At 44.4% G+C, this 25,425-nt stretch overlaps 2 protein-coding genes across 2 annotated transcripts in view; one reads left to right on the top strand and one right to left on the bottom strand.

The window, feature by feature from the left end:
• The window catches only part of LOC140076247 (uncharacterized), a 26,887-nt gene extending 5,455 nt beyond the window's left edge, over positions 1 to 21,432 (bottom strand). The window contains exon 1 of the mRNA XM_072122777.1: positions 21,086 to 21,432. The gene's annotated coding sequence lies outside the window, so the exon portion shown is untranslated. The remainder of the gene's footprint in view (positions 1 to 21,085) is intronic.
• The window catches only part of LOC140076246 (uncharacterized), a 27,243-nt gene extending 1,818 nt beyond the window's left edge, over positions 1 to 25,425 (top strand). Inside the window, exons 2-13 of the mRNA XM_072122774.1 lie at positions 7,296 to 7,564; positions 12,791 to 13,000; positions 13,192 to 13,247; positions 13,483 to 13,831; positions 13,900 to 14,106; positions 14,906 to 15,102; positions 15,469 to 15,808; positions 15,893 to 16,099; positions 16,899 to 17,095; positions 17,460 to 17,799; positions 17,884 to 18,090; positions 24,008 to 25,425. Coding sequence (XP_071978875.1) covers positions 7,296 to 7,564; positions 12,791 to 13,000; positions 13,192 to 13,247; positions 13,483 to 13,831; positions 13,900 to 14,106; positions 14,906 to 15,102; positions 15,469 to 15,808; positions 15,893 to 16,099; positions 16,899 to 17,095; positions 17,460 to 17,799; positions 17,884 to 18,090; positions 24,008 to 25,116 — 3,688 coding nt within the window. The 3' untranslated portion in view covers positions 25,117 to 25,425. The remainder of the gene's footprint in view (positions 1 to 7,295; positions 7,565 to 12,790; positions 13,001 to 13,191; positions 13,248 to 13,482; positions 13,832 to 13,899; positions 14,107 to 14,905; positions 15,103 to 15,468; positions 15,809 to 15,892; positions 16,100 to 16,898; positions 17,096 to 17,459; positions 17,800 to 17,883; positions 18,091 to 24,007) is intronic.

The following is a 25,425-nucleotide window of genomic DNA, read 5'->3' as shown; positions in this document are numbered from 1 at the left end:
TCCTCCGCAGCAGAGGTGACTCTTGTCTTCCGCAGCAGAGGTGACTCTTGTCCTCCGCAGCAGAGGTGACTATTGTCCTCCGCAGCAGAGGTGACTCTTGTCCTCCGCAGCAGAGGTGACTCTTGGTCTTCCTATCCTGGGGCTCACCTTATGTCAGCCAGTTTATAGTGATTGATGGTTTTTGGACTGACTGACCTTCATATCTTATAGTAATGGTGGCCGCTGGCTTTTCGTTGCTTAGCTGCTTTTTTTCGGGCCATAATAAAAGTTCTATGAGTCTCTTCAGTAGGACGATGGGCCGTGTATCCACCCGACTCCTGCACAACTGATGCCACAACCCCTTCTATAAGGCAAGAAATCCCCCTTATTACCCCTGACAGGGCACCTGTGATGTGAGAACCTCTCCAGGTGACTACCTCTTGTATCTCATCAAGAGAAGCCCAGACTGTGCAGAGCAGTGACCACAGCACAAGGAGCTGGAGTCACTGCACAAGGACCTGGAGTATAAGAGATTCTCTGGGGTTTCACACCGTTTAGTAATAATATAATTCCACATGTGATAATTCAGAGTTTTGATGTCTTCAGTGCGAATCTACAATTTTAATAGTCATGAAAATACAGAAAACTCTCTGAATGAGAAAATGTGAATACAACTTTTGGCCTGTACTGTATATATAATTAGCAGTGATTTTACCACACACATATATATCCCAGCAGTGACTATACCACACACTTAAAGCTATACCTGCTGTTTATATACCACACATATATATCCCAGCAGTGACTATACCACACACTTAAAGCTATACCTGCTGTTTATATACCACACATATATATCCCAGCAGTGACTATACCACACACTTAAAGCTATACCTGCTGTTTATATACCACACATATATATCCCAGCAGTAAATAAAACACATTCATAAATATATGAACAGATTGTAGACTGTTGCAAACAGAAGTCTCATTCCTGTTATCTGAAAATGTTATTGTTCTGTAATTTTGCACTTTGTAATTTTCCCCAGTTATTTACATATATATCATTTCAGTGTAGTTGATAAACATATACGTAGAGCAGAGCCATGGAAATGTGTGGAGAAATCGCTGCTTATTTTTCTTCTCCTCTTCCTTGTGTTTATCAAGAGAATTTATTATTCATTTCATGTTGTGACCGAGAACGAAGTCCAGAACTAACGATAAGGAAGAAAGATTCAGGGTCCAGATTACAAAGAGAAAGATAAATTGGGGGAAATTTATCAGGGGCTCACGTCAGCTTATTGATAGCACTTGCGATTATTTGCCTCAATACACCACCTTCACGCCAGTGGGCCAGAGCGATCCTTTACTGACCCCGCATTCGCGCACTATGGGGCAGATTTACTTACTTGGGCCGCTCGCGATCCAGCGGCGCGTTCTCTGCTGGGGATTCGGGTCCGGCCGGGATTCATCAAGGAAGTTCCTCCAACGTCCACCAGGTGGCGCTGCTACGCTGAAAAGCATCTGAACTTGCTCGAGTTCACCGGGTCGGACCAAGTGAAGGTAAGCGCGTCCCAAGCGACACTTTTATTGTTTTAAATGCGGCGGTTTTTCCGAATCCGTCGGGTTTTCGCTCGGCCACGCCCCCCGATTTCTGTCACGTGCATGCCGGCGCCGATGGCAATCTGATCGCATGCGCCAAAATCCCGGGGCAATACAGGGAAAATCGGCGCAGATCGGAAATATTCGGGTAACACGTCGGGAAAACGCGAATCAGGCCCTTAGTAAATGACCCCCTATGTATCTGCAACATCCCCCACCGGGGCCTAGCCTTTTCTCGGGGCCTGGAGTCAGCCGGGGCCCGCAGTACCTGAGTGGCTGGCGGTTGCGGCCTAGGCACGCTAGTGTCACGGTGCTTGGTATGGGGAACCGGAGGGCTGTCCTACAGCCTGGCAGGTCTCCAGCAGGGTGGTGTTGGCAAGAAATGATGAGGGAGAGGCTGCTATAGCGGATCTCCCTGGGGCAACCCCTTAATGTCCCGAGTGTGAGTCTCTGTGTGATGGACAGGGTGCCTGTGATGGTGACAGCCGGAGTAGCAGGGACCAGACGGAGGCAGAGGTTGAACAAAAACAACTTACAGTTCTTTATTGGAACCGACAGGAACCGCAGCAACGTGCCTTTAACAGAGTGATGGAGTGCTGAGATGCTTTTGGAGGAAGCCACAGGAGGTAGATCGCCAGCCTGGATGCAGAGGGCAGGCTGGGAGGTAGCTGTGTCCTAATAGGAAGCTTCAGCTTGTCCTGTAGTGCTTCAGGTATCACCCTTGAAGGTAGGATGATACCCCTTTCCTCACTAACTCTAATCTATTAGCTCCACTCTTCAGAGGCAGGGGCTAGGCTCTTCCTGCTCTTATCTGGTATGCTGGCTGAATAGAGTCTGGACTGGAGTTCCCAGTCTGCTTCTCTTCTCATCTAAGCTAGGCTAAACTAATCTCTAGCTGATGTCCTGCAGACCCTCAGGTCTGACCAGGACTGGTCTCTTCTCCCTCCTGGGAGAGACTCCTCTCTAGAACATTCCTGGCCAGGGGTTTTGTAACTCCTCTGGTCAGGTGGTGGCTGCTCCTCCAATTACATCTCAGCTTACATTAGACAGAATGCAATACAAGTGATTGGATGACAGATCTTGAATAATACAAAACACTTAACTCCTGCTTTGCCAGACAGGAGCTACCACTGCAATGTCCCCTGTGTGATGTGATGACATGCTGTGTGACGTATTCGCAAGCACTCCTTCGCCATTGCATCGGCGAGGGTGTTGCATATCTATGTGTGACCCCCCCCCCCAGTGATGTGCTATCTATATGTATCTATGTGTGACCCCCCCCCCCAGTGATGTGCTATCTATATGTATCTATGTGTGACCCCCCCCCAGTGATGTGCTATCTATATGTATCTATGTGTGACCCCCCCCCAGTGATGTGCTATCTATATGTATCTATGTGTGACCCCCCCCCAGTGATGTGCTATCTATATGTATCTATGTGTGACCCCCCCCAGTGATGTGCTATCTATATGTATCTATGTGTGACCCCCCCCCAGTGTTGTGCTATCTATATGTATCTATGTGTGACCCCCCCCCCAGTGATGTGCTATCTATATGTATCTATGTGTGACCCCCCCCCCCCCGGTGATGTGCTATCTATATGTATCTATGTGTGACCCCCCCCCAGTGGTGTGATATCTATATGTATCTATGTGTGACCCCCCCCCCCAGTGATGTGCTATCTATATGTATCTATGTGTGACCCCCCCCCCAGTGATGTGCTATCTATATGTATCTATGTGTGACCCCCCCCCGTGATGTGCTATCTATATGTATCTATGTGTGACCCCCCCCAGTGATGTGCTATCTATATGTATCTATGTGTGACCCCCCAGTGATGTGCTATCTATATGTATCTATGTGTGACCCCCCAGTGATGTGCTATCTATATGTATCTATGTGTGACCCCCCCCAGTGATGTGCTATCTATATGTATCTATGTGTGACCCCCCCAGTGATGTGCTATCTATATGTATCTATGTGTGACCTCCCCCAGTGATGTGCTATCTATATGTATCTATGTGTGACCCCCCCCCAGTGATGTGATATCTATATGTATCTATGTGTGACCCCCCCCAGTGATGTGATATCTATATGTATCTATGTGTGACCCCCAGTGATGTGCTATCTATATGTATCTATGTGTGACCCCCCCAGTGATGTGCTATCTATATGTATCTATGTGTGACCCCCCCAGTGATGTGACATCTACATGTATCTATGTGTGACCCCCCCAGTGATGTGCTATCTATATGTATCTATGTGTGACTCCCCCACCAGTGATGTGCTATCTATATGTATCTATGTGTGACCCCCCCCAGTGATGTGCTATGTATCTATGTGTGACCTCCCCCAGTGATGTGCTATCTATATGTATCTATGTGTGACCCCCCCAGTGATGTGCTATCTATATGTATCTATGTGTGACCCCCCCAGTGATGTGATATCTATATGTATCTATGTGTGACCCCCCCCCCAGTGATGTGCTATCTATATGTATCTATGTGTGACCCCCCCCCAGTGATGTGATATCTATATGTATCTATGTGTGACCCCCCCCAGTGATGTGCTATCTATATGTATCTATGTGTGACCCCCCCCCCAGTGATGTGCTATCTATATGTATCTATGTGTGACCCCCCCCCAGTGATGTGCTATCTATATGTATCTATGTGTGACCCCCCGCAGTGATGTGCTATCTATATGTATCTATGTGTGACCCCCCCCCCCAGTGATGTGCTATCTATATGTATCTATGTGTGACCCCCCCCAGTGATGTGATATCTATATGTATCTATGTGTGACCCCCCCCCCAGTGATGTGCTATCTATATGTATCTATGTGTGACCCCCCCCAGTGATGTGCTATCTATATGTATCTATGTGTGACCCCCCCCCAGTGATGTGCTATCTATATGTATCTATGTGTGACCCCCCCCCAGTGATGTGATATCTACATGTATCTATGTGTGACCCCCCCCAGTGATGTGCTATCTATATGTATCTATGTGTGACCCCCCCCAGTGATGTGCTATCTATATGTATCTATGTGTGACCCCCCCCAGTGATGTGCTATCTATATGTATCTATGTGTGACCCCCCCCCAGTGATGTGCTATCTATATGTATCTATGTGTGACCCCCCCCCAGTGATGTGCTATCTATATGTATCTATGTGTGACCCCCCCCAGTGATGTGCTATCTATATGTATCTATGTGTGACCCCCCCCAGTGATGTACTATCTATATGTATCTATGTGTGACCCCCCCCCAGTGATGTGCTATGTATCTATGTGTGACCTCCCCCAGTGATGTGCTATCTATATGTATCTATGTGTGACCCCCCCAGTGATGTGCTATCTATATGTATCTATGTGTGACCCCCCCCCAGTGATGTGCTATCTATATGTATCTATGTGTGACCCCCCCCCCAGTGATGTGCTATCTATATGTATCTATGTGTGACCCCCCCCCAGTGATGTGCTATCTATATGTATCTACGTGTGACCCCCCCCCAGTGATGTGCTATCTATATGTATCTATGTGTGACCCCCCCCCCAGTGATGTGCTATCTATATGTATCTATGTGTGACCCCCCCCCAGTGATGTGCTATCTATATGTATCTATGTGTGACCCCCCCAGTGATGTGCTATCTATATGTATCTATGTGTGACCCCCCCCAGTGATGTGCTATCTATATGTATCTATGTGTGACCCCCCCCCAGTGATGTGCTATCTATATGTATCTATGTGTGACCCCCCCCAGTGATGTGCTATCTATATGTATCTATGTGTGACCCCCCCCAGTGATGTGCTATCTATATGTATCTATGTGTGACCCCCCCCAGTGATGTGATATCTATATGTATCTATGTGTGACCCCCCCCCAGTGATGTGCTATCTATATGTATCTATGTGTGACCCCCCCCAGTGATGTGCTATCTATATGTATCTATGTGTGACCCCCCCAGTGATGTGCTATCTATATGTATCTATGTGTGACCCCCCCTCCAGTGATGTGCTATCTATATGTATCTATGTGTGACCCCCCAGTGATGTGATATCTATATGTATCTATGTGTGACCCCTCCCCCAGTGATGTGCTATCTATATGTATCTATGTGTGACCCCCCCAGTGATGTGCTATCTATATGTATCTATGTGTGACCCCCCCCAGTGATGTGCTATCTATATGTATCTATGTGTGACCCTCCCCCAGTGATGTGCTATCTATATGTATCTATGTGTGACCCCCCCCAGTGATGTACTATCTATATGTATCTATGTGTGACCCCCCCCCCAGTGATGTGCTATCTATATGTATCTATGTGTGACCCCCCCAGTGATGTGATATCTACATGTATCTATGTGTGACCCCCCCAGTGATGTGCTATCTATATGTATCTATGTGTGACCCCCCCCAGTGATGTGCTATCTATATGTATCTATGTGTGACCCCCCCCCAGTGATGTGCTATCTATATGTATCTATGTGTGACCCCCCCCAGTGATGTGCTATCTATATGTATCTATGTGTGACCCCCCCAGTGATGTGCTATCTATATGTATCTATGTGTGACCCCCCCCAGTGATGTGCTATCTATATGTATCTATGTGTGACCCCCCCCCAGTGATGTGCTATCTATATGTATCTATGTGTGACCCCCCCCCCCAGTGATGTGCTATCTATATGTATCTATGTGTGACCCCCCCAGTGATGTGCTATCTATATGTATCTATGTGTGACCCCCCCAGTGATGTGCTATCTATATGTATCTATGTGTGACCTCCCCCAGTGATGTGCTATCTATATGTATCTATGTGTGACCTCCCCCAGTGATGTGCTATCTATATGTATCTATGTGTGACCTCCCCCAGTGATGTGCTATCTATATGTATCTTTGTGTGACCCCCCCCCCAGTGATGTGCTATCTATATGTATCTATGTGTGACCCCCCCCAGTGATGTGCTATCTATATTTATCTATGTGTGACCCCCCCCAGTGATGTGCTATCTATATGTATCTACGTGTGACCCCCCCAGTGATGTGATATCTATATGTATCTATGTGTGACCCCCCCCCAGTGATGTGCTATCTATATGTATCTATGTGTGACCCCCCCCAGTGATGTGCTATCTATATGTATCTATGTGTGACCCCCCAGTGATGTGCTATCTATATGTATCTATGTGTGACCCCCCCCAGTGATGTGCTATCTATATGTATCTATGTGTGACCCCCCCCAGTGATGTGCTATCTATATGTATCTATGTGTGACCCCCCCCCAGTGATGTGCTATCTATATGTATCTATGTGTGACCCCCCCCCAGTGATGTGCTAATTATATGTATCTATGTGTGACCCCCCCCAGTGATGTGCTATCTATATGTATCTATGTGTGACCCCCCCCAGTGATGTGCTATCTATATGTATCTATGTGTGACCCCCCCCCCAGTGATGTGCTATCTATGTGTATCTATGTGTGACCCCCCCCCCAGTGATGTGCTAATTATATGTATCTATGTGTGACCCCCCCCCAGTGATGTGCTATCTATATGTATCTATGTGTGACCCCTCCCCCCCAGTGATGTGCTATCTATGTGTATCTATGTGTGACCCCCCCCCCAGTGATGTGCTAATTATATGTATCTATGTGTGCCCCCCCCCCCCCCCCCCCAGTGATGATATTGATCACATCTTATGTGTCTTCTCCAGTGACAGGAATGTTGTGGTGATCACCTCCAGATCTTCAGACAAGGATTTGCAGTGGTTGATGGACTTCATCAGAGGGACATTTCAGGACTCGGTGTCTGATGTGATGTATCTACCAATCACCAGCAAGAACCGAATAGAGTGGGAGAAGAAAGTGCAGGGCTGCACCCTTGGGATCTTGTATCACACCTATAATCGAGGGAGCATAAACATTGTCGATGTAGATGGAGCCTTATATACCCAAGAACTTCAATATCTCTCCGATACTCTAGGTAATGGTGACATCTCAGTGTCTGTGACATGAAGTCATAGTCCATTCTGCAGTAGGACCCTAAATTATAAATGCCTGGTTACCCCATCACCCCTTTCCCGAGACCCCATTATCTACACTCCGCATCCTCACTGCTGATGGCTTCCATCATGTCTCCCATCACATAATATAAGAGGAGAGGTGCCCTGCCAATGACTCCTTGTGACAGGGACCCGTCCAAGCAGGGGATTGGTGGAGAACCTCTCCTTGTTTTATTTCTTTTTTTACTATATTGGGACACATCCAGGAGCCACTTCCGAACCCCTGAACCTAATAATTTCAACTAACCAACAAAGTCTTGACCCAAATTAAGAGCCTAAAGCAATTATAGTTTCTCCATTTTACTCATTGTCTCCTCTTTCTTGTGTAATGAGAGAAGTTGGGTTGAGGTAGGAGACAACACAGAAGAGAGAAGCCCTAAGCTCTAGTCCACCAAATGCCCCGCTTGCCTCTGTCTATCCTTAGTGATACTGGGCCACCATGAAGACATTTCTCCCCAATGCCATAGTGACACAAACAAATAACACAAAAGCAAGGTCAGACGTCTGGTGCAGATTGGATACAATCTCAAAAATAGGCACAAAACTGCAAATACAAATAATAATCTGAGAACAATAGCAAAAAGGAAATCTGAAGTATAAATATAGCAAACAATAGCATGAACAATACAGCAGGTGATGATGACTGAGAATTAACAACCATCCTCCGATGGAACTGGGGAGAGAATATAAAGGGAGTATTAGACGCCTTCCCCAGCAGCTGACTGGTTCAGTGGTCCATCACTCAAGCCACAGCTCCAGACAAACTAAATCCATACTAATACTCAGCTTTTCCCAAGGAAAGTATCTTATAAATATATCTGTCAATCATAGGCAGCCATGGGTGTGGTTTTGGAGCCCAGAAGCCTGAAACCTGTTACCATTAAGACGACTGAGGGAGTTTATACGGAAAGGTACTAATTCAAGAGTCGCTCAACATACACATTGATTTAGTGTGATAAACTTTGATAAAGTTCTTTTATTATCATTATTAAACAGAAAACTGTAGGATGACTGGGAGTTCCAGAATTGAAGGATTACTATACGGCCTCTATACTGAGCCGGGCTCACTAATGGTGGTAAAAGGACGTAAACAGCAAAAGTAGATCATTGAAACATATTACAACAATATCCCATTATAGGTGCACAGACGCCCTAGGGAAGATCCAATCCCAAAGTTAAGTACCTTGCCGGCCACAGAACAAGTCTGGAAAGAGTCTAAAAAACAGGACAATGTCCAACTTCCACTGAAATGTATTCCCATCTCCATCTTAGAATTCAACACTTCCGATCCCGGCAAGCACAGGATATAGTTACCTAAGTGGAACTGAAAACATGTCCCCTTCTACACCCTAACAAATAAGTTTTAATTATCTCAAAGCGGAAATTTTTAATTAGGTCAGTACATTTATTCAAAACCCCAATTCTGACCCCCAGTGATAAATAAACACCTTGTAACCTTCTTACAAGATAAGTCGTCTCAGAATTTTCTACACATATTTGGGCTAAATTCCCATATTCTCTTGCCCGATGAAAAGAACCAGATCTCTCATTTTCCTTAACCATTGCTGGAACGTTACATCACTCGCGATGATGCAAGATGTAAAAACCCATGTGCCTTGGGTCTTCACTCCTCTCAGTTTGCTCAAAATATTTAAGGTTTAATCAAGATTTATTAACCTGACGAGAATGAGATTTACAAACGTGTAGAAACTGTTACGCACAACACAGTAGAACAAGGAAAGAAAAAAAAGGTTAGAACAACGATAACAAGTTCCAGTAGACAAACCCTATGGGGTAGACGTTATACAGATGAAAGCTCATTACTTGCAGCATCTCCGGTAAACCAGCAATTCTAGTCTGCAACCATTGGGTGACATAAATAGTCAATGGAGGTTCTAAGAATTTGTAAGAAAGAAATGGTGAGAGCAGTGGAGGCGCCAACAAAGTCCAGTGTCAGCACATGGCAGCCTCCCTTATCTGTGTACTATACGTAGCATCTCATATGAGGAGTTTCCAGGACATCAAAAATATGAACCCTGCAGTATATGAAGCAAGCAATATAGACGTGAGAGCAGCTACCTCACTGATCAGACTGACCCAGATGGTGGAGATGTGACAATTACGAAAGAGAAGCCATAATCATCCGGAGAAACGCCTAAAAAAAGCGGAAAACAAGTATTGAAAGAGGAGAGAAGAAGAAGAGAAAGATTACAGAAAAGAAAAATAAGTGGTGCTGAAAGACAACAGTAGAAAAACAGAGGAATAAGACCAGAGGGGGGAAGGGTCAAGGTTCAGGAACGGGTCGGAGCCCTGAGCCCCTGACTGATGAGGCTTAGGTACCACCTCTGAGAAGATCTTTTATCACAGGAGATCCCTGGGAAAGAAGCCAGAATTGCCAGACTTGAGGTCAACAGAATCTCCTGAACCCATTCTACCACGGAGAGGGGAGTGGAGGGTCACCAATGTCCTGGATAAATCTAGAGGCAATGAAACGGAGCTACAGTAGGTCACACTCCTGAGCTCCCATTAAGCCTGGAAGTATGGATGACAATGCTACCTCGGGGTATTTACCGATACTTCAAGTAGAGCTGCGAGGGGTCAGGGATGTTTTGGCCACCTTCTGGGTCCCATATGCTGGGCTAGAATTAGCTGGTTATTGGCAAATGTATACAGCTCTAGACCGGGTTGGAGCAGGAGCAAGTGCTGGGTGCGTCCTGTCTCCTCCGTAGCCAGGCCATGTATATAATACATCTGTGCTGGAAAAGGGACACTTGTCCGAATTTTATGGTCCTAATGCAAAATCAAACTGCAACGGGGGTCGTATGGGCTGATCAACAATGTGGGTTCTATCCAGCAACCGCCCTGCACTTGATGGACCTAAAGGACTTCCAAGAGTCCGTGATATCATGTCTCATATCTTGATGGCCACAAAACTGGCTAATACAAGAAGATGGAAACATACCCAATGCCACAGTATCAAAGAGGTAATTACAGAAATTAACACCACTTCCATCTATGACAAAGCTACAACCCAACAGAACAACAAGTTCACCAACTTTAAATCACATCAGGACAAATGGATGCAAGTGACTTTCACAAATAGAAATTTGGATAAAATTTAGTTCATGGCCCTGTTTCTTATGGTTTTACTTATTGTGCTTTTTTTCTTACATGTTCGTGACTATATTATTGTATTAGTTATTAGTTATTATGTATTATTACCCGCCTTTCTCCCCTCGTTGGGATAACTCAAGGCTTATGATAAACCTAAAATAGACAGAGATAATTAAGAAACTATTGTTGATTGTATAAACCAGTATGGAAAAATCTCATGTCTTCTGTCCATTGGTCTGTAAATGAAACAAGGCCGAATTGTGTCTCTGTTCATAGTTGTACTGGTTGTAATAATAACAAAAACTATTTAAAAAAAAAGAAAAGAAAGAAAGAAAGAAGAAAGCAAATCTGTGAGTTGTGACATGTAGTCTTCTCTTACCAGTCTTGGACTTCTGGTCTCTTCTGTGTAGTTTTAAGCCCTTCTCTCCAGTCTCCTCCAGTCCTGGTCTCCCCTGTCTAGTCTTAGACTCCTTTCTCCTGTCTCCAAGAGTCTAGGTTTCTCTTCCCCATGTATTATAAGTCTCTACTGTCTAGACTTAGGCTTTTCCCTCCAGTCTTGGACTCCTCTCTTCTGTCTCCCTGAGTCTCAGTCTCTCTTCCCTACGTATTATTAGTCTCTTCTATCTAGTCTTAGGCTTCTCCCTCCTGTCTCTTTTAGTCCTGGACTCCTCTCTTCCTTGAGTCTTGGTCTTTCTTCCCTGTGTAGTATTGGTCTCTTTGGTCTAGTCTAGGCTTCTACCTCCAGTCTTGGTCTCTTCTCTCTAGTAGTCTTAGACTCGTCTCTCCGATCTCCTTAAGTCTTGGTCTCTCTTCCCTATGTATTATTAGTCTCTTCTGGCTAGTCTTAGGCTTCTCCCTCCTGTCTCCTTTAGTCTTGGACTCCTCTGTCTATTCTTGGACTCCTCTCTTCCTTGAGTCTTGGTCTTCCTTCCCTGTGTAGTATTGGTCTCTTTGGTCTAGTCTAGGCTTCTACCTCTATCCTTGGACTAGTCTCTCCAATCTCCTTAAGTCTTGGTCTCTCTTCCCTATGTATTATTAGTCTCTTCTGGCTAGACTTAGGCTTTTCCCTCCAGTCTTGGTTTCCTCTCTCTGATCTCCCTGCATCTTGGTCTCTCTTCCCTATGTAGTATTGGTCTAGTCTTATGCTTCTCTCTCCAGTCTTGGTTTCCTCTTTCTAGTTTAGATTTCCTCCAACTAATCTATAACTAAGTATAAAGTTTTGTTTTTCCCAATCAAATATTGATCCCCTCTAATCTTGTGAAATAAAATTGAGAAAACAAGCATGTGTTACCAGGTTTCACAAAGATTATGCATCCATGGAAAGAAAATTCTTCTATACCGGACAAATGAAGTAATGTAGATAAAATGCTCCTTTATTTCATATACTTTAAAAACCGCAGGGAGACCACTACAACGAAAACACGGATGTCTTTTGATGAAATGCTCGGGTGCTCGTTATTCGAGACAAACTTTTGCCGATGCTTAAGTGCTCGTTTTGAATAACGAGCCCCATTGAAATCAATGGGAGACTCAAGCATTTTTCAATGTGTCATTTTATTGAGAAATAATGTCTTCTGATAAGAACACATTGCAGATGTTTCCATACATCTGCTAACTTATCAGAAGACAATTTGCATTGACTCGAGCAGTTCTCGAGCAGGGGAAATACTCGTCTGAGCAACAAGCCATTTCGAGTACGCTAATAATCGAACGAGCATCAAGCTCAGACGAGTATGCTCGCTCATCTCTACTTATGAGCCATTGTCGTTCTACATCAATGGTTCCATATATATCATCTGTTCTTTCGTTGTAGTGGTGTCCTGTGTATATCTAAATTACATCATTTACCTGGAGGCTGGAGAAACTGTTTTCTTTTCAGTAGAGAATCTTACTGCACCCAACATGAGCCATTGATGACCACTGAGGTTGGTGACAAAAACCATTTCCTTTCTTCTTTTGCAATTACGAAGGATTGTGTATGACCTGATGGTTTTCATGGTGACACCAGCAACTTCTTTCTTTGACCTTTTCAGGCAGAAGAAAGGTCCTGGTGGTGGTGGATGATCTGGAGAATTGCTCTGATACTGAGAGGCAGAGGATCTTGGAGGCACAGCCCAGCCTCATGTCCCTCTCCTCTCAGCTCCTCCTCTTCCCTGAAACAGGAAAAATTGAGGACGCCAAAAAGAAGCGAGATGAATTCCATAAATTTCTTGGCAGCAATATAGCAGTGCAATATCTCCAAGGTATGAATGAAGCAGTAGGATGCACAGGCCAAGTCTATGGCCAGATTCCATACTGCACCCAATATCTGGAATACTGTAGATACTGTAGGAGACACCACATAGTCTGATATCAGCTGATTCCATAGGGTCAGTGTAAAATGCCGACAACCGGCAGGAACCATGAAGATTGTTAACATCCTATTACTCCACAGGTGATTGGACATCTTCTTCACGCTCTGCTTTTTTCACACCCACAAATGTTTCACAAGTAAGTTCTTTACATTGTGACTTTCTTACTTTTGTTCATTACAATGAAACATTGAAAAACTCATAAAATCTAAGATCTCCCCTGATTAACATGTATGGACATCAAGCTGATCGCGCACTGACATGAGATTAGCTCGTAGACTCTATCACTGGTGGCCATACACACATTTATTAGTTGTGTCTCTATCATCTGGAAAGCTTCATGGGCAAGATAATAAATCTTGTTTTACTCCTAGAAAAGTGGCAAAACCTCCCCAGATGCTCTGCAAAACGGGCCTCTAAAGAACATACATCAACTACAAGTTCAACAACCCTTTAAATCAGGACTGAAAATCGTCATCTTCTCAAGGTGTGCAGAGAGTAATTACCGCTGGTTGGTGGATTGGCTGAAGACCAAGTGTCTGATGAGAGCAGATGATGTCCATGGCGTCTACATCACTACAGAATCCACAGTTTTCTATTCTCAAATCAGAAACTGCTCCTTTGCCATCCTGTACCACACACTAAAACGTGGACGACTCAACATCACAGACGTCACCGACTCCTTATATGAAGAGAAGCTCAGAGACCTCTCCGAGTATCTCGGTATGTGAGAAATATCCCATGGATTGTCCTGATGTCATGTCATGACGGATTTTTACACTTTTCTGCAGGTAAGGACAAGGTCATTGTGGTGATTGATGATCTGCAGAAAACTGACTCATCTGAGAAGACCCGGATCCTGGAGAACCAGCCCAGCATCGGTAGACTGGCCGCCGATCTATTCCTGTTCAATGAAAGGAAGGACAACGTGGAGAACCTGGAAAATATACAGAGAATCCTAAAGAGAAGAACTGAAAAAGATGAAACCATCGACACGGGTAAATATCAACCAGCCGTGAGGTTTTCTCAGCCTTGGTACTTGGAGCCACCCATGGTGCAACCTACTACGTGTCTTCTTCTGTACTAAAGGGATTTGTCTAGGGCTGGAATTTCATATATTGATCTAAATCTGAAGTGTGTTGTAGTAAGAGACATTGCTGTCTCGGTAGATTTATCCTGTATTTGGCACCACAGCATGAAATCTATACCAGATAATTTTTGGACAAGAATTACCCTATAATGTTCAATAATATCTGGCATAAGTGTAGGTAAATTTGTGAGACTGTGGAGCTCCACAAACCCCCCACCACGAGCGTCATCCCCTTTTATAACTTTTATTATAAAATGAAAAGCCAAGGTTCCTGGATTGTTACAGGACACCAGTTAGGAGAACCAGGACCTGGTGCCCCTGGTTGAAAACCCTGAAGGTGGAGGGCTTCTAGGATCATTCTTCTAAACCATCCATAGACCTTTTGATAATGAAAAGCTCAGAGAAACAACAACCCCTCCAAAATCCCTGAGCATTAGCAGTGGTGCTAGGTCCTGCTCCAGTTATCCATCTTACTGGAGAGGAACCTTGCTTTTCCTAGATTGAATAAACTGGTATGTGGTGGACGCAGTATTAGGAGAGGGTGACATTAATACCTTTTTTGGGTAATTGCACAACTTTTGATCTGATCTCACAATCACAAATATATGTAAGAAGATTAATTGAATATTTTAAGCTTATCTTAAGATCCTCTGGTCAGGGCTCAACTATCTAGGAAGACAGTATAAATGTTTTCCTCTTTAACACAGAGATTCCAAGGGATTATCCAGGTCAGGATCATTACCCAGACAATCCAGGACATCATGAAGCCACATCATCAAGAACAGCACATACAGTATACAGCGATGAATTTGACTTGTTGGGTGCTCAAGCTTTAGATAGAGATGAATCAGAGAAACCATCTCCTTATGTGTACAACCGAGGAGAACATGGAGCTTCTTCACAAGTAGGTCCCGCACAGTATGACTTTCCTAGGGTTGTCTATTCTCGTTGTAATGGAACATTCACAAAGTCATGTAATTCTAGAGCTCTAGACCTCTGTATCATGTATGGACGTCTAGCTGATGGTCGCTGAGGGTTTTGAACACAGATCTTACTTTTACATTATAAGATGGACTGCAATGAATGCTGGGAGATACAATATTCTATGTGATCCCATAGACTGCTCTTACCTTTGAGGTTGTTCAACATAACCCCATTATAGATACAAATGCATTAGACTGTAATACTGGTGATCATTCATCCATCTGATAATGACTCTTCCATGTGTACAGACTCCGAGAACACATAATAAATCTTGTTTTACTCTTAGACAAGTGGTAACATCTCTCCAGATTTGGAACAGAATTGGTCTATGAAGAAAAAACCCAGAAGACATGACATTAAATCAATCCTAAAGATCGGTATCTTCTCAAGGTGTGCTGAAAGTAATTACCGCTGGTTGGTGGATTGGCTGAAGACCAAGTGTCTGATGAGAGCAGATGATGTCCATGGCGTCTACATCACTAATAATTACACAGATTTTTACTCTGAGATCAGAAACTGCTCCTTTGCCATCCTGTACCACACAAAAAAACACGGACGACTCAACATCACAGACGTTACCGACTCCTTATATGATAAGGAGCTCAGAGACCTCTCCGAGTATCTCGGTATGTGAGAAATATCCCATGGATTGTCCTGATGTCATGGCAGTAGATCCAGGGAGCCTGACTGATTCTTACACTTTTCTGCAGGTAAGGACAAGGTCATTGTGGTGATCGATGATCTGCAGAAAACTGACTCATCTGAGAAGACCCGGATCCTGGAGAACCAGCCCAGCATCGGTAGACTGGCCGCCGATCTATTCCTGTTCAATGAAAGGAAGGACAACATGGAGAACCTGGAAAATATACAGAGAATCTTAAGGAGGAAAACCCAAGAAGATGAAACCATCGACACGGGTAAATATCAACCAGCCGTGAGGTTTTCTCAGCCTTGGTACTTGGAGCCACCCATGGTGCAACCTACTACGTGTCTTCTTCTGTACTAAAGGGATTTGTCTAGGGCTGGAATTTCATATATTGATCTAAATCTGAAGTGTGTTGTAGTAAGAGACATTGCTGTCTCGGTAGATTTATCCTGCATTTGGCACCACAACATGAAATCTATACCAGATCATTTTTGGACAAGAATTACCCTATAATGTTCAATAATATCTGGCATAAGTGTAGGTAAATTTGTGAGACTGTGGAGCTCCACAAACCCCCCACCACGAGCGTCATCCCCTTTTATAACTTTTATTATAAAATGAAAAGCCAAGGTTCCTGGATTGTTACAGGACACCAGTTAGGAGAACCAGGACATGGTGCCCCTGGTTGAAAACCCTGAAGGTGGAGGGCTTCTAGGATCATTCTTCTAAACCATCCATAGACCTTTTGATAATGAAAAGCTCAGAGAAACAACAATCCCTTCAAAATCCCTGAGCATTAGCAGTGGTGCTAGGTCCTGCTCCAGTTATCCATCTTACTGGAGAGGAACCTTGCTTTTCCTAGATTGAATAAACTGGTATGTGGTGGACGCAGTATTAGGAGAGGGTGACATTAATACCTTTTTTGGGTAATCGCACAACTTTTGATCTGATCTCACAATCACAAATATATGTAAGAAGATTAATTGAATATTTTAAGCTTAACCTAAGATCCTCTGATCAGGGCTCAGCTATCTAGGAAGACAGTATAAATGTTTTCCTCTTTAACACAGAGATTCCAAGGGATTATCCAGGTCAGGATCATTACCCAGACAATCCAGGACATCATGAAGCCACATCATCAAGAAGAGCACATAGAATATACACCGATGAAGTTGACTTGTTGGGGGCTCAAGCTTTAGATAGAGATGAATCAGAGAAACCATCTCCTTATGTGTGCAACAGAGGAGAACATGGAGCTTCTTCACAAGTAGGTCCTGCACAGTATGACTTTCCTAAGGTTGTCTATTCTCATTGTAATGGAGCATTGACAAAGTCATGTAATTCTAGAGCTCTAGACCTCTGTATCATGTATGGACGTCTAGCTGATGGTCCGCTGTGGGCTTTGAACACAGATCTTACTTTTACATTATAAGATGGACTGCATTGAATGCTGGGAGATAAAAGTCTATGGGATCACATGGAATATTGTATCTTTGAGGTTGTTCACCGTGTCCCCATTATAGATACAAATGCATTAGACTGTAATACTGGTGATCATTCATCCATCTGATAATGACTCTTCCATGTGTACAGACTCCGAGAACACATAATAAATCTTGTTTTACTCTTAGATAAGTGGTAACATCTCTCCAGATTTGGAACAGAATTGGTCTATGAAGAAAAAACCCAGAAGACATGACATTAAATCAGTGCTGAAGATCGGCATCTTCTCAAGGTGTGCAAAGAGTAATTACCGCTGGTTGTTGGATTGGCTGAAGACCAAGTGTCTGATGAGAGCAGACGATGTCCATGGCGTCTACATCACTAATAAATACACAGATTTTTACTCTGAGATAATAAACTGCTCCTTTGCCATCCTGTACCACACAGAAAAACACGGACGACTCAACATCACAGACGTCACCGACTCCTTATACGATGAGGAGCTCAGAGACCTCTCCGAGTATCTCGGTATGTGAGAGATATCCCATGGATTGTCCTGATGTCATGGCAGTAGATCCAGGGAGCCTGACTGATTCTTACACTTTTCTGCAGGTAAGGACAAGGTCATTGTGGTGATCGATGATCTGCAGAAAACTGACTCATCTGAGAAGACCCGGATCCTGCAGAACCAGCCCAGCATCGGTAGACTAGCCGCAGATCTATTCCTGTTCAATGAAAGGAAGGACAACGTGGAGAACCTGGAAAATATACAGAGAATCCTAAGGAGGATAACCCAAGAAGATGAAACCATGGACCCGGGTAAGAATAGACCGGATTTTGGGTCACTCATTTTTCTATGGCCAGATTCCGTAGCGCACCCAATACTATCAGGGTGCAGCAGCTTAGGGTGACGTCAGCTGATGTCCATAGAGTCAAATGTCTTTGGTAAGAATAGCTTGGATGTGTGATCTACAATGTCCGTGCACTAGGGACCACTCATGGCACAACCTACTTCTTGTCCCATCCTGTACTATAGGGATTTGAGTAGGGTTGGTGTCTCATTCATAAATCTATAGATATTTATCTATATGAAGTGCGATGATGTCCAAGAAAATTTTACCTTTTGGTAAATTCATCGTTAATGTGTTCCTGCTAGATAATTGTGGGCCAATGTTTGCCCTATAATGGTATAAAAGAAAGTGAATCCGTCTACAGCCCCGTCACCGAGCAACAAAGGGAAAAAGGGAAGAAATTCTAAAATGTCCTATAGAAGTTTTATAGCTTCCGTCTCCGGTGTAGGAGTTCTGTGTCATTAGAGCAGGGGTTAGTGGGAGTTTTCCTGCTTCCTTTCTAGCACAGACTCACAAGTCTTTTTCCCATGTGGAAGACATTAGGGCACGTTTATTACTGAATTTGCGCCAATTTTCTGTCTAACTTTGCACATAAATACATATGGAAACAGTTTGCACATGTATTTCTCAAGTCTTTGCACCAGTATTGTGTTGTGGGGACTCTACGTCTACTGCAACACAATCCTGTGCACAGAAGGGGCGTTCTAAGAGAAAATGAACACCATGCACCACATTTATGTCAGTAAGTCCTAGATAATGATGGCGAATGCCCTTTGAGGACCCACAGTGCATCAGATTCATGAAGACCACGCTCCAGACTTCATGAATCAAATTACTCTGAACATTAGTGAGGTAAATCGCCCTTAGTAGGTCTTTACCAGTCTAACAAACTAATGGTCATCATCCGGACACATTGGTCTGAACCACTACTTAACAGGCAACACTTAGCCATCTTTAAGGGCTGCACCATGAAAGTTGAGTGGAGCAGAAGAGCCCATGTCCAGTCTATCTCTTCTTTGTAATATAGTTGGTTTGGGTGGTAGGTCGGGGGCCCAAGCCTTCAAAGTAGCCATGACCACCCAATCCACCCACCCAATACAGACAAGGGCCTTCACCCATGAAATCCTCATACATTTGTTCCTGCTCTCAATACACATGTACACAAGAGCCATTTCAGGACCTTTGAAGGACCTCCAAAGATTCTGAAACCGCAGTGTAGTGGAAGGGACTGACCCTCACCCCATTCTCCAAGAAGCTGCTTCTAGTTCTAGATGTAGGGAGTGACTCCAGACTTGTAGGGGCAATAATATTCATACATGAGGCAAATCTGTCACCGTGCAGTAGTCACTGCAGAGGCCCAAAGCTGGAATGACTTGATGTTGTTGCCGGGAATCTGTAACTGGGTCATTGAACTAAGGCCTAGGCTGAAGGCAGAGAGCAGCCTAGGGGTATGTGTACATAGCACAGGGGTGGACTGGTGTCTTCTGTATATAGATAGAAGAGGAACCTTGGTTCAGAGGTTGGACCTAGGAGACTCCCCCCTCAGTAAAATCCATAGTAAAAAAGGTTGGAACGGCCCTCACCATAACAGGTCCAATGTTCTTCTTTATTAGTATGCAAATATCTAGAACAAGAAAAAGGTGAACTCTGATGTAGTTCTGCTGAGTGTAAACTACTAACCCAAAAGTAGATAAAGACGTCAGTATCACAGGTCAGATCCTACGCGGATCCTTGGTCAAACCAAAGTTGAACAGAAGAGAAATGGAGATCTGTTGTGTCTGGAGTATGGACATCCATGCTCGTCACTTGATAAAGAAGGTTGGCCAACCAAAAAACAATGGCCAATCACTGCGCATTTCGAGGCTACCCTTGCCTCTTTATCAAGCTATTCTCAGAATAAGGCCATTCACATGAACGTATGGCGGCCAGATATACGTCCCTATAGTCTTCTATTGCGCCCGGGCTTGGTGTGGTGAGCATCTACTTCTCTTTTGGCAAACTTCTTTTTCCATTCTTTCTTCTGTACAATTTGTTTTTTAGTAACGTTACATGAACAAGTCAAAACATCACAGAGGGAAGGGAGGACTCACAGGACACCACAAAAACAGCAACGGCCGTTCCATGTTACAACACTTCTTCCGGCTTGTGTGTGCACGGAGGTATACAATCAGGTGTGTTACACTTATCCCTATCCCCTGCCTCAAGCGTTGTGTGCTATGGGTTGGGGGCATGTCTATCAAATTGCATCACAGATCACATGATCGTATGATGGTTGTCGGACATGACGCAGGTTTGACAGACATGCCCCACAACCCAGGATTATGTGATCTATGATGCAGGTTTGATAGACATGCCCCACAACCCATAGCACACAATGCTGGTGGCAAGGTGTAGGGATAATTGTAACATCCCTGGTTGTATACCTCTTGCACACACATAAAGTGTTGTACCCGGAACGGCCATTGCTGTTTGTGGTGTCCTGTGAGTCCTCCCTTCGCTCTGTGATGAACTGACTTGTTCTCTACTAAAGAAAGAAGACCATTGAACCTGTTATGGGGAGGGCTGCTCAAACCTTTCTTTCTATCGATTATTTTGGCTTGAACCTCCATCACTGTTCATGGACCAGAGCACAAGGTCAGTTATTAATCTCCTGTGTGTATCATGGACATACAAGACTCTATGGCTTTATAACTGTGGGCAGTGGCCACTCTCTTCCCCTTCTTTCCATGTTTGACCTCCTTCATAATGTTCTAGAGGCTTCTTAGTGGCTGAGGGAAGGTCATGTGAACAAACTCTTGCACCTGTATCATGATGTCACTAGACGGCAACATGGGGCAAACAATAACTTCACATAATACATGTTTCAACTCCTCAACCCCCCGACAACTATAATATCCAGTAGCTGTGAGGACAGTGCACCAGGAACTGCAAACAAGGAAAAAACAAAAATAATGCATGCTCACCATGGTGTTCAGTTAGCTGTGCTTGCCTGGAGAAAATAGCCTGGTCCGGTCCCAAGTAGACTTGTACATGGAGAAAATAAAAACTCCTTCGGCACCAGCATGAGATGAGTTGCAGTAAAAAACTTCCCTTTATTTAAAGATCCATTAAAATGTCCATAAAGATGCAGGAAAAAACATAAGGTAATGTGTACACAAACAAATAAAAGGCTACGCCTTTTGGACCATGCTGTAGCGGTCCTTACTCATACCTATAATGAACACTGGAGGTATGCCGGAATTTATAGCAGGAAGGGCTCACATGTTAAAACAGACCTCAAGTCACATGACTCAAACAAACCGCCCATAGATCCACATGACTCAAACAGACCACCCATAGGGCCACATGGCTCAAACAGACCGCCCATAGAGCCACATGACTCAAACAGACCGCCCTCAGGTCATATGACTCAAACAAACCGCCCATAGAGCCACATAACTCAAACAGACCGCCCTCAAGCCACATGACTCAAACAGACCGCCCTCAAGTCATATGACTCAAACAGACCGACCTCAAGCCACATGACTCAAACGGACCGCCCATGGAGCCACATGACTCAAACAGACCGCCAATAGAGTCACTTGACTCAGACTGCTCTCAAGCCACATGACTCAGACAGACCGTCCTCAAGTCATATGACTCAAACAGACCGCCCTCAAGTCATATGACTCAAACAGACCGACCTCAAGCCACATGACTCAAACGGACCGCCCATAGAGCCACATGACTCAAACAGACCGCCAATAGAGTCACTTGACTCAGACTGCTCTCAAGCCACATGACTCAGACAGACCGTCCTCAAGTCATATGACTCAAACAGACCGCCCTCAAGTCACATGGCTCAAACAGACCGCCCATAGAGCCACATGGCTCAAACAGACCACCCATAGGGCCACATGACTCAAACAGACCGCCCTCAAGCCACATGACTAGAGATGAGCGAGCACTAAAATGCTCGGGTGCTCGTTATTCGAGACGAACTTTTCCAGATGCTCGAGTGCTCGTCTCGAATAACGAGCCCCATTGAAGTCAATGGGAGACTCAAGCATTTTTCAAAGGGACCATGGTTCAGGAATAAAATGTGTTATTTAATTGAAAAAGAATGTCTTCTGATAAGTGATCAGATGTATGCAAACATCTGCAATCTATTCTTCACTGTTCCGTGCGTATATTATCTCCCGACAAGTTAACAGATGTGAAGAACAGTGAAGAATAGAATAAAAACAGTGAACACAGGATGATTTAAGTGAAAAACGCAGTGAAAAACACAGTGAAGAATAGATTACAGATGTTCTGCACATCTGCTTACTTGTCGGGGTGATACGCTGTCCCGGGATCCGCTCCTCTTCTTCCACTGAAGTCTCCCCGTGCTGCCCGATGTCTGTCTCCCCCGTGCTGCCCGATGTCTGTCTCCCCCGTGCTGCCCGATGTCTCCCCGTGCTGCCCGATGTCTGTCTCCCCCGTGCTGCCCGATGTCTGTGTCCCCCGTGCTGCCCGATGTCTGTGTCCCCCGTGCTGCCCGATGTCTCCCCCGTGCTGCCCGATGTCTGTGTCCCCCGTGCTGCCCGATGTCTGTGTCCCCCGTGCTGCCCGATGTCTCCCCCGTGCTGCCCGATGTCTGTCTCCCCCGTGCTGCCCGATGTCTGTCTCCCCCGTGCTGCCCGATGTCTGTCTCCCCCGTGCTGCTTGATGTCTCCCTGCTGCTTGATGTCTCCCTGCTGCTTGATGTCTCCCCGCTGCCCGATGTCTCCCTGCTGCCTGATGTCTCCCTGCTGCCGTTCCGCGCGTATCTTCCGACAAGTAAGCAGATGTGCCGAACATCTGTAATCTATTCTTCACTGTGTTCTTCACTGTGTTTTTCACTTAAATGATCCTGTGTTCACTGTGTTCACTGTTTTTATTCTATTCTTCATTGTTCTTCACTGTGTTTTTTTAATTAAATGCTCGATCTCGAGCAGGGGAAATACTCGTCCGAGCAACGAGCCGTTTCGAGTACCTTAATACTCGAACGAGCATCAAGCTCGGACGAGTATACTCGCTCATCTCTACACATGACTCAAACAGACCGCCCTCCAGCCACATGACTCAAACAGACTGCTCTCAAGTCACATGACTCAAAGAGACCGCCCTCAAGCCACATGACTCAAACTGATCGCCCTCAAGTCATATGACTCAAACAGACCGCCCTCAAGTCACATGGCTCAAACAGACCGCCCATAGAGACACGTGACTAGAAAAAGGAGCGTGATAGGATGAGACAACACAAAATCAAATAAAGCAAAGGGGAGGAGCTGAAAAAGGGAGAAACAAGTGAGAGAGAGACAAATGAAATGTTAGTAGACATATGTTAAATCATTTTTTGGATTAGACCCAAGGGACTGCAAGTTTCCAAAGTAAGAATCCATTTGGCCTCTCTCATGAATAATTTTTTGGAGCGATCACCCCCTCTCTTGTCAGCGGCAACATGATCTATGGCCATTACACGCATGTATGAGACTGAACCTGAGGAACTGGTGCCACTGGCTGGAGATCTTGGAGGTCTTCTTACTCTCCATAGAAGCTTGATAATAAATTCAGGTGACTTTGGAGAGATCTCCACCTACACCTCCAAAGTCCATGAGCATTGGCAGTGGTGACTGGTCCTACTCTACACATCAAGGTTATTGGTTCTCTAACGCTGCCAAGAGCAATAAACTATAAAGGTGTTGGCCATAGTGTTAGTACAGGGGGACATTGACAAGTTTTTCAGACAGTCAAGAACTTTTGATTTTGACCAATCTCACAAATACATTTCAAAAGATTTCTATAATATTTTAAGCTTTGCCTATTATCATCAAGCTCAACTTTTTGGGAAGATAGTAACTGTTTGTTTGTGTTTCACTTAGACTTTGGATGGGCTTATTCAGGTCAGGATCAGTACACGGACCACCTGCGAGACCATGAAGACACATCGTCATCATCATCAAGAGACATTGATAAAGTTGGCATTATTTTAGATTTAGATAATTCTAATAAACCAATTGTCTACTGGCACGAATCGGGAGATAATGAAGAAGCAGCATCATCAGAAGACAAACTCATAAAGTACAAAGATAAAACTAACACAGATACAGATGATTCAGAGAAATCAATAATTTACAGTAATGAACCAGGAGATCTGGAAGCCGCATCTTCTCAGAGGTCACTTTCTGACCCCGCTGCCGATTCATATGCAGATGATACAGAGGAACCAGGTGGAGCAGATCCCAGTTCACAGACATTTAGTGGTTCTGAGGCTTTTGATATTGACACTTTATTGCAACATGTATTTTTTTATTTCTCCCAATATTCAGAGAAGATGAATACAGTAAGTAAGAAATGGCCGATTTATCAGAAAATGATACAAGAAAAAGATCAAAAACTTAGTCAAGAAAATCAGAGGCTACAGAGAGAAAACAAGTATCTCCACAGAATGAATAACCACCTACAGAAGAAGATGCGTGAGAGCAAAGACAATGAGCAGCAGGGAAGAGAGAAACAACTCACAACAGAGAAGGTCCATCTACAGGACACGGACAGGAGTGGCCGAAACACAACCCGAAGGACGGAACAGAAAACTCAGTTAAGACGCCGTATACATGACATCAAAAACAGAACAAATCAAAGAGATAAACAACAGGAATCCTGGCAATGCAGAAAGAGGAGACCAATGTCTGCAGAAGAAGAAACAGGAATGACCCAACATGGACATGGTCAACGTTCTCCAAAGCCTAGAACCCAAAGTACAAAGCCTAGAACCCAAAGTACAAGAAATAATCATAGGCAACGACCTGCTGAGATGCAAAGCCCAACCTACCTGGATGAGCTAACACTGACACTACAGCAAAAGGATGAAGAAATCCAAAAGCTCAAAACCAAAGTACAACAGCTCGAGTCTGAGCTGGAGGAACACCAAGCTCTACTACATGAGGTTATGGAAGCATCTGGTGGACATAACAAGAAAACAAAAAGTTGATTCTCTGGATTCTTCTCCAACACCAGAGATATGAAGTATTTGTTCACAAAACACTGACAGTTTTTAAAGGATTTGTAGAGACTGAGCCCTTTGTGGAATCCAAGTCATTTACATTTTTCACTAAAATAAAATCTATACATTTCCCGGCTGCATCTCATTCCAATAATTTGTATGTTTAGAAGCTCCGCGGGTGGGGCAATGGGTAAATTGCATCTGATGAAAAACTCCAGCCATATAACATGAAGGGGCCCCAGATGTGACCATAGGGTATTGGCTGTGTCCCCAGATTAGATAAATAATGGAATATTG

This window comes from Engystomops pustulosus, chromosome 8 (genome assembly GCF_040894005.1).
Source record: "Engystomops pustulosus chromosome 8, aEngPut4.maternal, whole genome shotgun sequence".
NCBI classification, from domain to species: Eukaryota; Metazoa; Chordata; class Amphibia; order Anura; family Leptodactylidae; genus Engystomops; species Engystomops pustulosus.
Note: the sequence above shows the minus strand (reverse complement) of the source record. Positions and strands in the feature narration are given on the sequence as shown.